This window comes from Crocodylus siamensis, chromosome 9, assembly GCF_052110815.1.
Source record: "Crocodylus siamensis isolate JL-2025a chromosome 9, ASM5211081v1, whole genome shotgun sequence".
In the NCBI taxonomy this organism is placed as follows: Eukaryota; Metazoa; Chordata; order Crocodylia; family Crocodylidae; genus Crocodylus; species Crocodylus siamensis.
The window spans coordinates 15,956,529-15,973,607 of NC_143403.1; the positions used below are offsets into that span (position 1 = coordinate 15,956,529).

Below are 17,079 nucleotides of genomic sequence, written 5' to 3' on the forward strand. Positions count from 1 at the left end.
CATCTAATGCAATAGCCTACAAAAGCTCATGTTTCTTTATACAAGTTAGTGTCTAAAGTGCCACCCTGCTCTGCTTTCTGCCCAACGTTAGACTAACTCCCTCTCATTAGCCATTAACTAATCAGGAGAGAGTGAATCTAAACACTAGGGCTGCCAATTACTTGCCATTAATATGCGCGATTAATGTGTTAGTTGGTTCTTGTGTTGAATTTTAAACATGTTAATCATGCCGAGGCTCCGCTCTTCTACTGTCACCGCTGCCTCTGGGCTGCCCAGTGGGGCAGTGGTGGCAGTGCAGAGGAGCTGCAGGGCAGCCCAGGTGTGGACTCATTGCTGCTTCAGCAGGAGAGTGGGAGGACAGTGCATATAGACACACACACGAGCAGCTACAGCATGCACACAGCCAGGAATGCAGCCTGGCCTCATGTAGAGCAGTGCCTAGCAGGTAAGTCTGTGGAGGGGAAGGGGCAGAAGGGAGATTGAAACCCCCACAGTGAGGGAGGGAGCGGGGCAGGGGCTGGCAGTGAATGGGGCCCCAGGGCCAGGATGAGTCATGGGACGGAGCTGCAGGTGGCTTGTCCAGGGGCGCAGGGGTGGCACAGCTCCCTGCTGCTTCATATACCCCTGGGGGAGGCATGGGGGCATGTAAACCCTGGATTTATGTGGGGGGGGGGGAGAGGCAGGTTGCCTGCTGCAGGCTAGGGCTCTGCACCCTACTGTCTTTGCCTTGGGAGCTGCACGCTGTCCGTGCCACAGATCCCCTGCCTGCCTGGTGGTAGGAGACACAACGTGGTGTTGTGTAGCTCCTGGGGCAAAGGCAGCAGAGTGCAGAGACCCAGTCCACCATGGGCAACCTGCCCCTGCATTGTGCACAAATCTGGGGGGCACATGCCCCCATTGCCTCTTCCAGGGGTGGCCACAGAGGTGGGAAGCAGCATTTCATTCACTTGCCCTCCCCCCAAGCATCCTTGGATGAGCAGCCAGTGGCTCCATTGGATGACCCACTCCAGCCCCGGGCCCCATTCACCCTAGCCTCTGCCCCTGCCCCACTTCCTCCCTCATTGTGGGGGCCTTGATCTGCTCCCACCCCCACCTTGTCCCCTTCTCCTCCACAGACTTATCTTCCGGGTGTTGCTCTACATCGCACAGGGTTGCATTCCTATAGGGTTACCAGATTTTCAGTTTCAAAAAAGAGGATATTTGTGTGTGGGGGGGGTGGCAATATGATTGTGGGGGGGCAGTGATATGCCCATGCCCTGCTCCTGCCTATCACTCCCAAGTCACAGCCCCTCCAGCCCTGCTGCAGCCCCTCACTCTGGACCCACAGTACCCCGCATCCTGCCAGGGCATGAGGGGATCTCCCTTCCCCAGGCACCAACCCCCCCCACCCACAGCCTTCACAAATTCCCTCTGTGTGCACACATCTCACCCCCGCCAATCATATAAAGTACCTGCATAATTTTACATAATTTTGAGTTTTTAGCTGTGTGATTAAAATCGCTTTTAATTGTGACTAATTTTTTTAATTGTGCAACTAGTCATGATCAATTTTTTTTAATTGTTTGACAGCCCTAGTAAACACATTTTGGGTTTAAATAACAAGCTGAACAACACAAGATAGATGGATCTGAGTTTACCACCATGTAACATTTATTTTTTTCATTAGCTTTAATCTCTGCGCAGTCCACTTGCACCAAATATAAGTGTATCTTTTCATTATGCTGATGTTGGTTGGTATAGTGTACACCATTATATTCATACCAGGTAAGTGCATAACACCATGTCAGTACCAGTTTGTTGCCTGTTGTTTACATTGTAATACAGGTTGGTTAGCTGCATATCCTTTAGTGCATAGCATTTCTCAGTCTTGCTGAGTCTACTTTGTAACTTGACTGTACTCTGAATGCTGACAGTAAGAGTAACTGTCAACTTTGTAACTAACTGTAATCCATGTAATTGTGCTGGAAACAGTGAAGAGGAAGCAACTGTCAAAGGGCTGCTATTAGAAGCCTTGAAAATGGCAGGAGCTGGTAAGTTTCATAGCTGCTCTTACCCTTCCGTTTCCAAGACTTTTAATAGCAGCCCCATCAGTGACTATTAGAAACTTAGAAAATGAAGTGAGCTTATCACTTTTGGGCCTGCTAAAGTCACAACACTGATGGTGTTGTAAGTAGCGCTCCTTAAGTACACTGCCCTGTCAGTGGCTTGGCAAGCAGCCTTGAAACTTACTAACTTTCCCCACCTTTTCAAGGCTTCTTATAGTCAGTTTCAGGATTTGCTGTTAGAAAGAAGTTTTAAAAATGGGGGGGAACTAGTCAGTTTCAGAGCAGCTAATTGCCACGGCAGTGACTGTTCTATATACTTAATGAGCAATTGCTTATTAAAGTTTTGGTAAATGAACAGGCTGTGGCCTTTTTCCAGTCCCAAAGTTATGTGCTTAAATGGAAAGCACTGCACTTTACTACTTGCAACACACTGAAGTAACACTGTCATTTTGTAGATGCTCACCTTGAATACATAACATTAGGATACTAGTTTTTCTTTTTGACCAAATTTGGGATTTTAGTAGATACAATTTATCACCTATTGTTTACTAGTGATTGAGTTTGCATATTACTCTAAAAACAGTTATGTTTTGACTTTGGCACAGAAGAAGAATTTCCTAATATAAACCTCAGGACAGGTTTGCAGTGAACAGTCTTATTTTGCAGAGGGGAAAACTGAGGCCTATGGGGGATATGTGACATGCCAAAATAAATCTCAAGTGAATGAATCCTAAAGATAGATGAATTGTTCCTTAATCCCCACTTCGTGAATAGCCTTCTTAATTATTGTAAAATTTAGCATTTTAATACATTTACAATGAATTATGAAAGTATTTGCTTATAAATAAGATTTTAAAAAAGTATATTAATTTTAAAGATTTACATATTGCTTTTTGCAAACCACAAGGGGAATATTTATGAGAAAGAGGCGAAAGAATATATAGGTAAACCAAACATAGGCAGATTAGCAAGGCATGATTGTATTAATTCAGAGGTTATTAAATAATGTGCCAAAGCAGCAGCAGAACCTGACAGTGATTTCTGATAACCCATTAAGAAATGCAGATGGAACAGAAAATGAGATCATTTTTTAGAAAGGTAAGAAAGGAGGTCTGAAAGTTATAAATCACTTAGTTTAACTTCAAAATGAGTTCAAGAAAACTCTGTAAGTGAGTGCAAAAAATGTCCCCAGCACAATGATATAAATTCTACTAGATGTGATTTACCTGATGAGCAGTAGATAGTAAAGCAATAGAAGGTAAGGAGACATTTGGGCCAGCATCTCTTCCACTCCTGATTGCATGTGCTGGATCTAGTCTGAGCTATGAATTTAGTTCTTGGTTCTGCTGTTCACCAGAGAAGCACAATACTATATTGTTCCTGTCAACATCATTTTTTAATTTCCTGTGGCTGTGCATTAGCACTGTTGTCTACCAGATAGTGCAAAGGAATCTTTAAAGCACAGTTAACCCTTAAGTAGACATGAAATACACAAACAGCTGACTTAACCAAAGTCTAGCCTTATCGATACAGCAGATGTTATCTTAGCAGTTTCTGTATTGAGAGAGAAAAAACACTTAGTACTATAATCTCACTCAATTTCCATATGGTAATTTCGCTTCACAGAAATGGTGACCAATCAGTTCCTGAAAGCAGAGGGTGTGTCTTTATTGCTGGCACAATCAAAATCCAGACAGGTGTTGAAGGCTGTATTTATGACAATACACACTTACCTTTCTTGCTGCCCCCTTTCATGCTTTTCTTCAACTTCACTCCTCTGATGACTCTCTGCTTCCATATTGGTTTCCCTGCAGTCAGTATACTGTCCATATTTGATAGTCAGCCTATTCTTGTGTTCAACAGACCCGTCACATGCAAACCTTCTAATTTGGTCCTTTACTGGTGTTTTGATTTGGGCATTGTCCATTGGTTTCCTCTTATCACCTTTTATTAACATGTCCAATCATTTCATCCATCTGATTAAGTTCAGTTAACTTGAGCTGGTAACAAGCCTATTACTATGTTACGTTAGAAAAACTTCTCACAGTGATAAAAAAGGAAAGGAACAACATGCGAGCAATCCATGAGAACAGCTCAAGGCCCGCTGATATTGCAGACACCAGCAGAATTAAAAGTTCAAATAATAATAAGGCTACACAAAAACATAAGCAATGCTAAAATAAGGCTAAATATAAAAGAAGAGTTTAAATAATACCATAATTCACCACTCAGCCAGGTGTAACCTTAAAGTGTGAATGTGACAAAGTGCCCTAACAGTCCCCTCCTTGATGGCTAGGTTCACCTATGCCATCACTGCATGGAAGTCAGTCTGGTAATGAAACTCTGCTTCTGCTGCTCAAGGCCTGTACAGTTTGCAACCATCGGCTGAGCTCTTCATGCAGCGAATGGTAATTTAACCCTAGGCTTGCCTGACATCTACTTATTGAAGGAGCTTGTCATAGTACAGTCCTTGCAGCTGCTGGGTTTAATAGTGTTTTAGCTGAAAATATAGCTGTTTCATTTTCCAGCAAAATAAAATCATGAACACGAGCAATATTGTCTGCACAGAAAGTGAAACAATAGGATGTACCATTAGCTTAAGAAATTCTGTAACAGTAGGACTCAGTCCAAGTAAAGTTTCCCACCAAGAATGCTGTCTAGCATTTTGGATCTTTTCTAATACTGTCAGTACTTTTTTTTTGTTATGTTTGACCTGAACCATGGTTTCTTGATTGTATTTCTTAATAGATTGGAGTAGAGTGTGATAGTAAAGCAATAAAGGGCAGGGAGACATTTGGATCAGCATGCCTTCCACTCCTGACTGCATGTACGGGATCTAGTTTAAGCTTTGGATTTAGTTCTTAGTTCTGCCATTTGTCGCAGTAGGTTGGAGATGCCAGGCGTGGCTGGGCCGGTGCGGTCGGCACCAACAAGGACGCGGCTTGAGTTATACCAAACTTTTTATTTCTGCATAACAAAATGCACAAAATACTTGCTACCACTACTTCCCATGCTAATCTCAACGACTTACATATATAAACAATTAAAACAATTACAAACAGTTAACAACGGGGAATTGTGTCCGTTGGGTCACGAGGTTCAGGCTGAGGCCCCTTGTGTTCAGAACCATGTGTGGTCTTGGTGTGGCTGGCCAGGGCCCTAGTCTCAGACCTGGTCAACGGCTCATAGATTTCAAGAGGCTATTTAACAGTTCGGCTTGCATGCTTACCACAAAGGCAAACAGGAGCAGCTTCATGGCTGGGGAACGCTAGTCACTTCGCGGAGGCCTCAAAAACGGACCCGAGATGGCGCTCGGGGAGGGCCGCCCTGGTGGGTGATCAGTCCACGGGCCTTTTGATGTTTGAAGTTTCATTCCAAACTTCCCCCATCAGGGCTTTTCCCGCAACTGCTTTTGTACTGTTAGGCTATAGCGTTTTATTTCCAGTGACCAATCAGTCGTCTTTTCCCTCAGCAATTTGTTCCCGGTGACCAATTGTGTGCCATATCAAAACTTTGGGCTTCAGCGTTTTGTTTCAACTCACGCCAGCTATTATTACCTTGCTTTTGTTTGTCAGGCAGTTTTGAGGCAGGTGATCTTCTGCTACGTGTGGGTAGCAGACGCCACTTGTCCAGAGACCTTAGTGTCAAGGCCTAGCACACTGCTGACTTATAACGTGGCCTGGCCATTCATCCGAGTGTGCCCATGGCACCATTCACCAGAGAAGCACAATACTTTGTTCTTCCTGTCAACATCAGTTTTTAACTTTTTAATTTCCTGGGGCTGTGGGCATTGCTGGTGGTCTCATAGGCAGTAGGTTACTGGCAAGTCACAGATTGAATGCCCATTGTTGAAACATTTAACTGATTTCTGTCTCAGCTTACCAGTTTGTAAAATGGGAAGAATATCTGCCTTTATGGGTAGTGCAAGCTAATATGAGGAAGAAAGAGATAGAGTTGAAAGATGTCTATCCAATGTAGCACAGTGTATTGCCTGGAATTCGTAGTAGAGGTCCTAAGAACTGATCCAGCAAGATCCATATTACTAGCTTTAGGAGAGTTAGCTGAACAACATTTATCCTGGCAGGATAGCTCCTATATCTGCATCTTTATAGCAGTCCAGGAGAAGCTGCAGAGTGCAGCAATATATTACAGAAGAATACCTGGAATCGAGAAAAATTTGTGAAGAAAGAGTAAAAAAATCTCAATCTCAAAAAATAACGGAAAATGTCTAAAAAGCTTTACTTCTGAGAAGGATAAATGCGGGTAAATCTATAATTAGAACTTTAATCATCTTTTGGACATAGGTTGTCATTTTGTTTTTAATTCAAATTGAAAAGGTGCAATTATATTACTAACTTTTGTCTTGCACCGATTATTAAATTCCTACAACATTAAATATGCTCATAAGTAGGTTTTTTTACATTAAACAGTGGTTGAAATGTAAAACCACTTAATTTCAAATCTGATTTTATTCTGGAAGAACATAAGTATATTTCCTGCTATTGTGGAGTACATATGACAAAATCATATAATGTTTTCCAAAATGTGAATATGGATTCTTTCATGTAATTGCCACCAGGGGGAGTTATCATTCTGTTCTCATATAAATGTGCATATACATCATTGTAGAATTGTCTCTTTATGGAAGCTTATTGTAATCTTGTCTAGCTGAGACGCATCCTGGATTGGACATCCCTTTGGAGAGAGTGACATTTGTCAGATTATACCATGAATGCTTTGTCCTGATTACATATATTGTGTAAATGGTTCAGAAATCCCTCAAATTAAATGGGAAAATATTTGGAATATTTATAACTTAATATTTTATTGGACTAGGTTTGCACTATTTTATTCTTCTTCCTTAATTGTTCTGTGTAATGTTTATTTTATCATGTTCTTTGGTCTTTGTGATAGTTGAAGTTTTTTTTAAATAATATGGTTCAAGTGATTGAAGTTTGAAATGCTGTATAGTTATGATACAAAAGTTTTAGAAAGTCAGAAAGCAAAAACTATAATTCTAGGAAGCTTTAGTTTATTTTATCTCTAGCACTTCATATTGAAATAATATATTACAAATACAGTAAAATAATCTGAGAATACTGCACTCAAGTAAATGAATTGCTTTATTATAATTCTTAGGGTTATTTAAGAGTTTGTAAAAAGGTTTATCAGATTTGATAAGTTTTAGCCGTTGATATGTTGGTTGACACAGGCAATATTTTGTTTTGAAGTGATATACTTCTGGAATTTTGAAAAGTAGGCAAGTGCTGCCATCTAGTTTTTCATTGGTAAGTTTCTTTTTATGTACATTTTTCATTTATGTAGTTTAGACTTCTCTAGATTTAGTGCCTTTGAGCCACTCATTCTGCTTTTTTTACCCAATTAGGCTGCTGTTACATACATAAAAAATAAAATGAATATTACCTTCTGTAATCAGAAATTGGTTATAAAATTACAGTTCCTACATACACCAGTCAAACAGGAATTCAAGTGACGGATTTAAAAAAATCTTGTATGTAGTATCATGCTCTGAGCAGAATAAATGTGTATCCCTGTGAGTAGCTATAGAAGTCAGATTAGTGTCATGGTATACAGTTTGAGTTCTTCAACTTTAATATATCAGTTTTGTCACTGGTGATCAAAAATTAATCTAGTCCTATTCTACTAATGTTCTTTTGCCAAGTATGACATTTTCCCAGTTTCAGCTTACTTTGAATTTTTTTAATAATTAAAAAAAAGTTATTATGTAAAAACATTATGGCATAATAATAGTCTATTGGTTACAAACATGACCACGAGTTATTAGCTTCCTGTGCAACGTGTAACTCAGTAGGAGCAAACCTTTTTGACAGGTATGCCACAAATTATCCCACACCCTCTCTGAATGCAACTCTGATATCCTTTTTCTGTTCAGTCACCTCCTCTGCTTTCTGCTTCCTGCCCTTTGCTTCTCTGCTTGATCTCTTGTCTGCTTTCTGCTCCTTGCCCTATCTGCAGCTGTGCTGCCTTTCCCCTCCCCAATTTGCCACTTTATTATCACACAGAGGCTGCCTGTGCCACTTGTGGCATCCATGCTGCAAGTTGGCCACCCCTGGCTTAAGTAGTTTAGTGTATGTGTATGCACTGCTCTGATCTAGATTAAACCTAACATAGAACAAAATTTGTTGGCAAGAATCTGAAATGTCCTTGCTGTTTAATTGTTTTGAAGTTTCTGTCACCTATGACACTTCTGAGGTATAGACAGCTAACAGTATCAGTATCAAAAGATACTGATATAAGCAGTTATGTCTGCATGATCCTGTAGCACATGGGTGAGCAAAATCCAGCTTGTGGGTCAGATTGGATCTGTAGTGAATTTCATTTCCCTGCTGCCCCGCCTGTGCAGCACTGACCAGTCTCCATGGGGACCCCAGGAGCTGGCAGAGTGCGTGGCTGGGCAGGGAGTTGCTCCTGGGCTGGCGCTGGCACTGAGCTCTTGGCAGTGACGGTGCAGGCCAGAGCTGTGGCACAGCTGTGATCCAGATATGCAGACAGCGAATTGTGGCTCTTCCCTGGCTCTGGCCCTGGGCTGTCATGGGCACGTGATCCCAGCCCTGAAGCAGCTCCCTGCCCAGCTGTGTGCCCTGCTAGTGCCACTGCAGTCCATTCTCCGTGGAGACCCAGCCAGTGCACTACAGGCCATTCTCCATGACCCTGCAGTCATGGCCCTATGCTGTCATGGTTCGGCTGCTCCTAGGGTCTTCTTGGAGACCAGCTGGAGTGGTGCAGGCAGGGACTGCAGGGAAATGGAGTCCAGCCACCAGCTGGATCCACCATTTTTGCCCACCCTTCTGTAGCAGCATAAATGTAGCAAAACTCTTCAGAGTTAGGGTGAGTTAGCTAACTTGTATTGCAGCAGGATCATGCAGATGTTATAGTAACAAATGCAGCAGCTCCCTACCTCCTTTGATGTGCCTAAAATGTATGTTTGTCCATACCCTTGATCAAATTTCTTTGGGATGTCTTTGTCATTAGTGATTGGCCTGAAGCTATTCTTGAGTGATTTAAATCTTATTTTACGAATTTATCGCTTTTAAAAGTACAGTTTCTGACTGATTGAACAAATGGTCTTCGGATATTACTTAGGTCCTGTGTAAACAGATGTGAACCTATGTGTACCTTCTCCTTTAAGAAAATTTTGAATTCATGTATTTATTTGCATTGGTTATGCAACTTTGGTCTCCAAAATTGTGGTGTGTATCTTAAGAGGGGGGAGCTGATTTTCAGTGCCAGAACTGAAGTGTGCAATGGCTGCTTTGGAGGTGTGATGGCTACTGGGACTGTCCTCCTTTCCTAGTCTGAGAGAGGGGGCGGAGTGCATGTCACAGTTAACTTAAATCCTCTCACAGCTGCTACTGAGTTGGCAGTAGCAGCCGAAAGTTGCTGTCAATTTGGCAGCAGCTGTGAGAGGGTTAAAATGGTAGCTTTTACCTGAGCAGCAACAGTCAGGAATCAGCCATGAAGGATTCAGCTGTGGGGTCAGAACTCAACCATGACTCTGGAAAATGTTTTTTTGTCTTAAATCTGCTTTTCAAAAACAAGCTTTGTGTCTTATTTGGGGGTATGCGATATGCAAGAAAATGTGGCGGTATGGTTGATCATTCCAAACAAGAGCCAAGAATAGTTTTTCTCTTCCTGCAATTTGAAGAAGAGATAATGTGACCCATCTAGTGGTTTTCTGTAGTGAACAACTGGATGACTCATAAATTTTGTCTCTTTAGCTACATTGTTTAAAGAAAAATAGTCCAGCTTATTTGCCTCCCTACTGCATCTACTTGCTTGTGTAATATGCTTTGCTGTCCTTTGTCCTAACTGTTTAAAAGAAAGGTGTCATAGAGCAGGGCTCTGCTGGATTTAGCCTACAAAACCGTTGAATTTGCAAATGCGGAGCTTCCATGGTATTTAGCTGGGGGAGGTGGGAGGCTTTGACTGCGGGTGCTCTCACTATGCCATCGCCCAGCCACCTACCTCTGACCTGGGGTGCGTCATTCCAGCCCCCAGCCAAGAAAGGTTTCCTACCCCTGATAAGAGAGTATTTGGATGTGCTCGGGGGAAGGAGGTTAGGTCTTACTTGATGGCTGAATGTAAATTGCAGGTTTGCAGAATAGACTTTTAGGTAGATGGGAGGCTGGTAAGCATAGTTTGAGGCTGAAAGTGTGAGGTCTGGACTGTACTTTTAACTGCAAAACCAATTTTCTTCCCTTTATTTGCCATGGATATGGCTTTTCATAAAAAGGAAAAAAGTTCTGTTTCTACTATTTGTATATTTAGAGCAGTCTTTAAAAAGTATTCAGACATTATTTCTTTTACACACAAACTGTGGTAACAGCATATTTAAGATTATATAGTCACAGTAAATTTTTAACCAACCTTAATTTCACCCCCTTGCATGTTTGCATTACCATACTTTTCTTAACTACGTTATCTTACTCTATTAATTTTCTGTTTGTTCATGCTTGGATAGTGCTCATTGATGAGGAACCATTCCATTTTTTTTCTTTTTTGCTCTGGCTTTGTTTGTGTGTTGTCTTGTGCTTAATAATTTTTCCAAGCTTACCGTAAAGATTGTTTATGGAAAGAATAAAGTTCAATTCATCCTCATGGTTTATTTGTTAGAAGTGAATTGTGGGATCTCTTACTTCATAGTTCTTTTTCAGTTGATACTTCTACCAGAATGATATCTTCTTCTTGATCACTTCACAAGTGGTAGTGTGAAACTAAAAATAATGAGTTGAACCACAAATGTGATTTTAATTATATGCAGTTTTATTTGGAAAGTATATTCTTTTTATGCTAAATTGTAGGCATTCATGACTGAGGAAAAAATTCTGTAGCTTTCTGGGTTGAGCTTTGTGTTTGCTTCAGGTCTTTCTTGGAATCAGATGGTTGCCAGAAGTTTGCCTGGTTATATATATTCTCTCTTGATAAATCCTCACCTCTGGAAGCAGCTACTGACAAGAAGGGCACAGAGCTTTAGCACATAACCATGTAGTATTTTTAAGCTGTCTATACTGTTCATAAGTAAATAAGGCTTATAGTATATTTATTTATATGAACATTCCTCAGAAATGCTATTGTTTCACTGAAACATTATTTTAAGGAAATGGGAATTAAAGCTCCCCTCTAAAATGGAGATAGGAAATATATATTTCTTTTTTATTTTTTTAAGAAAGACTTTGTGCTTCTTCTAAAAAGACAGACTTTACCTGTTCATGATGATGATGTATATTGCCTCTAGCTTGCTTAAGCGTGGAAAATATCCTGAATCAAGTTGTGTGTGTTTTTATTTTTTTAACAACAAAACCTTGAAAGCTATCCAATGGAAAAAAAAAAGGTTTTGTTCAGATATCAGGTAGATTACCCCCTCCCCTCCAAATACAGAAGATTGATATCCAGTAGAAGATGTTGCTGGGGTGATTGGTAAGGGATGCTTGAGGCTTTGAGTGCATGTCTGGGCCTCTGTTGCGTCTAGAAATCTCTTAAGTATACTGAATGTTCTTTGAAGAAATATTTTTTTAGGTTTAGTAGACAATGTAAGAATCAGAGGTGAGCCATATGTTTTAAAAATAATTGTATTTTTGTGTAAAAAGAATTATCCAACCATAAATGTAAATTAAAATATTTTTTTCTTGTTTGAAACAGTTACAGGGCTTGAAATTCTCTTAATCCAGATGTACACCTTACCTCTTTTCTAAATATTGATCTCTGTGTGCTTTATGCATTCTTTATATATCAAAAAGATGGTTTTTAAAGATTCCATTCACTTTTGAGAGGTAGGATGTGTATGAGGAGGTAGTTCTTTGACTTCCCTTTATTTTAATTCTCAACCCATGATTTTTTATGATTCCCTCTTTCCTCTGTCATTTTTGGATTGGTTGTTAGGAAGTATTCTGTTAATAAAACATTGAGGGTGTCTCTCTAGACTCCAGTTCCTCCAATTGTGTATCAGGTAGTTTGAGTTAAGATGCAATGTTCTGCCATGGAATCTTGAAGGAAGGTCCTCCTTGCAGTATCATAGACATTTGTATCTTAATTTAATTTTTGATTATTTTTTTCCTTTGAAAACATTCTTTCAATGCAATACTGAAAGCAGCCAGTACACAACTGTTGGGTCCTGCTATTCATTATAAATCTAAGAAATGTTGCTGAAGTAATATACTGTTTTTGAAGAAGTGTGCGCGCAGATTTCATAATAGGAAGCATGTGTCTGTTGACATCAGATTCATTGTATATTTTCTCATATTTAAGCTGGGGATTTTTAAACATTAAAAGCATTACAAAAGCCTCTCACCTTTTATCAAAAACACTTTTTGGAAGACAAATGATTCATATATTATTGTTCATACGCAATTGAAAAGCTTTAGTATACCTTCTCCTAGCAGTTACTTGTAGGACTATGAAGAGTTACCATATCAGATGTGTAAGTAATTTGATTTGCTATTGTAGAATTGAAAAAAATTATGTTTTTATTTAGTAAACATTAATTTTTTTGTAACTTTTTGCAGAGGTTAATTTATAGATATTCATTTCATCAGTGCGATTAAAAAACACACCAGCAAACCTTGCATTATGATTTTTAAAACAAACCTGAACAAAACTTTGTACTATACTGAATTCTCAAGCATGCATAGTGTTAAATATATATTTTTTCCTTACTGTGTTAGCAGCCAACTTCTGTAGCCACGTCTACTGTCCGGCTAGGACTGCCTGTGCAAGCTAAAGTTGTTCAGTCAACCGCTACACCAGTTAGCGTTACATCTGCTGCAACCCTGCCAGGAGTTTCCACTCTGTCACATACCACAGTAAGTATTAACAGCATAACACTAATAAAAGTGAGTAGTGGTGATATGCATCAGTTCATGAATGTAAGTTTTTCTAAATGAGTTTTCATGACATGTTAATAAAGTATTTGTATTACCAACATTATACCAGCATTGTATTACCAATGCTTTAACTAGGAGAGGTCTTAATATGAAGGGCCATCTTTACTGCACTTGGAGTTACTCATATGAATACTAGCTCTAATGCTGAAGAGTTCAAATGTGCCACCTATATTAGAATACGTTTCCTATGAAATTAAAGGGGATTATTCAAAGAGCCAAGGTACTATTCAACATGATGGGAGGAATGAGGCAAAATTTGTGATTCTAAGGAACGTTCTTCATATTTTCCTGTTGTCTTTAGCTACTGTGCTCCATAACAGAAGGAAATATGAGTTTGTATTTACTGGATTTTAACTGCGTATTATTAAATAATAAGAAAGGACGGAAATTAAAAGAAGATAATCATCTTGGGTTTTTTTTAGTTTTTGTTTTTTTATTTTTATTTTAATGTTAACAGGTAACAGTAGCTACCACAAGTGCTCAGAGTTTATTTAAAACTACAGTAGCAACTGGAACCTCAGCTTCTCAACAACCTACAGTAATTTCGGGAGGGCAAACTCAAACCCCAACACAACCCCAAGGTCAGCCTCGATTACCACTCCCACCTCAAACAACAGCACAAGTACCAGCACAGCCCCAGGTCGTACCTAGTTCCCCTGTACCAGGGACTACAGTAGTATCACAGGTTAGTACATAAGTTCTGAAAAGTTAAATGCTTAGCAGGTGACTTTAGGAAAAACTTTCTCACTATGAGGGTAGTAAAGCACTGGAACAGGCTATACAGAGAGGCTTTGGAATCTCCATCCTTGGAGGTTTCTAAGACCCAGCTAGACAGAGCTTTGGCTGGGATGATCTAGTTGGGGATGGTCCTGCTTCGAGCAGGGGGTTGGATTAGATGACCACTTGAGGTTCTTTCCAGACCTAATTGTCTATGTTCTGTGGCTTTTTTCTTAGTAATATGAACACTTGTCAGATGTGTTCAGTACTAGGGAGAGCATTTTTTCATGCCATTCCGTAAATAATTGCAAATAACTTCTTTTAGTGGTCTCTTCACAAATATAAACTTCACTATATATATCATGTCTCTCTCAATTTTTTTTTTTACAGGAAATGCAAGAGAATGTGAAAAAATGCAAAAACTTTTTAGCTACGCTTATAAAACTTGCTTCCCATAATTCACCTTCTCCAGAAACATCCCGTAATGTGAAAGCTCTGGTTCAGGATTTATTGGTAAATATTAAACTGATTGAATCTGTTAATTCTATTTTGTGCAGACTATTTGAGGCTGCTGAAAAGTTTTAGTTAGGTTTAATACTTATTTATTGTTTCTCTGAGTAAAGCACTGCTGAAAGGTTAAAGTGTTGTTTCAAAATACAATAAAATAAATATTTCACTTGAATATAACTTCACAACATTGCTTATAACAGGTAAAAATCCCATTGATGCATTGGATTGACTAGAGGCCCTGTCTCTGTGTCACTGTCTTGATAAGGCTTCAGCAAAGTCTTGGCACAGCTGGACTCTCTCCCCCATTACTCCCCCTCTTAGTTTAAGGAGGTATCAGCTTCTGATTAAGTTTTCTCCCTTTTTTCTCCCTTCCTGGAAGGTGACTAGAGTGAGTCATGAGGTTTGAAGGGAGGTTTAATAATGAGGGCATAACTAATTGATACATATGCCAAAGTAGTAAAATAGAGTGAAACTGTAGTAACTGATGTGATCAATAGAACCTGACCAGTTTCTACAGTTAATTTATAACAAAAGTATAAAAGATAATAACTATTTTATCACACTTTGTACACGTAATGTCTGAGCACTATCCTGTGCAAATAGGGAAGTATTCGATTTGGATTTGGCCGATTCGGAGGACAGTGATTCAGTTCAGAGATTTGGATCACTGCTCTTAATCGATTCGGCTGAATCGGTTTCAGAAAATTTGGCACTGATTTGGAGAGATTCAGTGATTCGCATCGGCCAAGGAGAGTCAGGCACAGCTAGGCAGGTGCAGGTTCTCCTGCAGCTCTTCCAGCTGTGGCTGCCTTTCCCTGGGTGAGGGGAGCCACGGGAGAACCCCCCATGGTTGCCCTGGCTGGCCCCAGCCTAAGCCTGGCACTTAAAAAATCCCCGTACTCACCAGCTGTAGCAGCAATGATTGGGGCCTCTGGGCACCTGTGCCAGAGCCCCCCTATGCAGTGGGGAGACAGTGGGGATTGCCCCTCCCCCCACTTGGCACTTGCGCAGCAGCTGTTGCATGGTGTGGGTGCAGTGCAGCTTGGCAGGGCATTGTGTGCTGCGTGGGAGCTGAGGCCATTGGGGCTGAGCAGTGCCTGGCTCGGGCTGATACATAGAGCCACCCCAGCTCCCAGTTGCGCTGCACCTGTGCCGTGGGGCAGCTGCCACAAGAGTGTCAGGTGGGGGAGTGATCCCTGTGCCTCCCACTGCCCCGTGCTGTATGGGGGGGGGCTCTGCCATGAATGCCCAGAGGTCCTAATTACCGCTGCAGCAGCCAGTAAGTGTGGGGCTTTATTTTTTTTTAAAAGTGCCGGGGGGCTGGGCCGGGCGGTCTTGGAGCCTTCTCCTGTAGCTACTCTGCCTGTGCCCGCCTCTGCCCTGGCGGGGGGAGCTGCAGGGGCTCTGCTATTCTGCTACTTGTCTAGTTGGCGTGGGGGGAGGAGGGGGGGTGCGTGATGCAGGCACAACTTGCTCCGGCCAGCAGCAGAGCATAGACTCTGCTCCCAGTGGCTGCATTAGCACTGAGAGCAGGAGCTCTGCCCTGCTGCTGCTTGCCAGCTGGTGCGGGAGTGCAGGATGCGTGTGTGGCAGTGCTGGGAGCAGGGACTTCTTGCCCCCTTCTGCCTGGAGCAAGCTGTGCCCACATCCTGCCCCCCTGGCTGGGCAAGCGGCAGTCGTGCCTCCATCCTGCACTCCCTGCCCTGCTTCCCGAGTAACACACCCCCTGCCCTGGCTGGGCAGCTTGTCCCAGTCCCAGTCCCTCCCTCCCTCATGCCCCTTCTTCCCCTACTTCTCCAACCCCAACAGACTTACCAGCTGGAGGCAGTTGTCAGCTGCCTGTTTAGTCTATGGCTGAATCTCCAAAGTGGTCTAATCTCTTCTGAAGCTTTTCCAAATCTATTCAGATGCTTCAAATCAATTTGGAGCTTTTAACTGGTCTCTCGATTCGATTCAGATTTGGAGATTCAGTCCCTGAATCAGGCCGAATCTCCTCTGAATCGAGCCAGCTACCGAAGCTTTGCACAGCCCTACTGAGCACCTCCCCTCTTCCAGTGTGTTTGATAAGCCAGCTGACAGTGATTAAAGGCTCTCTAGTTATAGTCACTATGTGATTTCTTTAAGCTTAATAAGTATTGTGTGTAGCAGACCAGGAATGAAACTGAACTGCAATATTGGGTACAGTCACTAGCAACATGATAATTTCATATAATAACACTATAATTAACATAATATCATTAAATGAATGGATTGTATGACTGGAAAAGTGAAAATTCTTAGCTTTTCTGAGACATAACTAAGCCTCTGAATCCTGTAGGTTGCAGTCTTTCCTGTTAAAATGAAGTCTTGTTAAAACCATGCGTGTTCTGAATGGGTATGAGGACCTCTTTAGGAAATGGTTGTGGCACTGGGTCCCAAGTGAAACATATTATAAGTCAGTAACTCCCAGATTGTATAGATTCCTTGTTCTTTAACAAAAGGAAAGTCCCAAATTTTAAGTGGGAAACTCTAAACTGCTGTAAAAGGAATATAAAATACAAGAACAAAATAGTGTCTTGAATAAGTAAATGTCATTGGTTTGATAGAAAAAAGACTTAACAGAAGCTTTCAGTTCTGAAATGTTTTAATATACACTACAGATGCATGGCAGAAAGACTTTTCCATAGCATGGAACGTATGGTTAATCTTTCATAACATAAATATGCAAAAATATCTGATTAAAACAAAATTAGCATCACCCCTATAAAACCTGGGTCTGAAAAAGGATTAAGGGTTTACAAATTTCCCATCAGAGAACAGATTTTAAATAAATCTAAGACTCTTTCTGAAATGGGAGAGGTCTAACAAAAATATTAGTGATTCCAATAAAAACAGGATTGACTTTT

At 41.0% G+C, this 17,079-nt stretch overlaps 1 protein-coding gene across 7 annotated transcripts in view; it reads left to right on the top strand.

The window, feature by feature from the left end:
* The window catches only part of LOC149857152 (transcription initiation factor TFIID subunit 4-like), a 206,863-nt gene that overhangs the window by 14,534 nt on the left and 175,250 nt on the right, over window positions 1–17,079 (top strand). For 6 of the 7 annotated variants that reach the window (XR_016444134.1, XR_016444135.1, XM_090062592.1 and 3 more), the window contains exons 3-5: window positions 12,749–12,886; window positions 13,425–13,652; window positions 14,075–14,197. Coding sequence is in view for 5 of the 7 variants with exons in the window: in XM_090062592.1 (XP_089918718.1) it covers window positions 12,749–12,886; window positions 13,425–13,652; window positions 14,075–14,197 (489 nt within the window). In the remaining 2 variants the exon portion in view is untranslated. The remainder of the gene's footprint in view (window positions 1–12,748; window positions 12,887–13,424; window positions 13,653–14,074; window positions 14,198–17,079) is intronic. The other variant, XM_090062587.1, reaches the window with a different exon arrangement.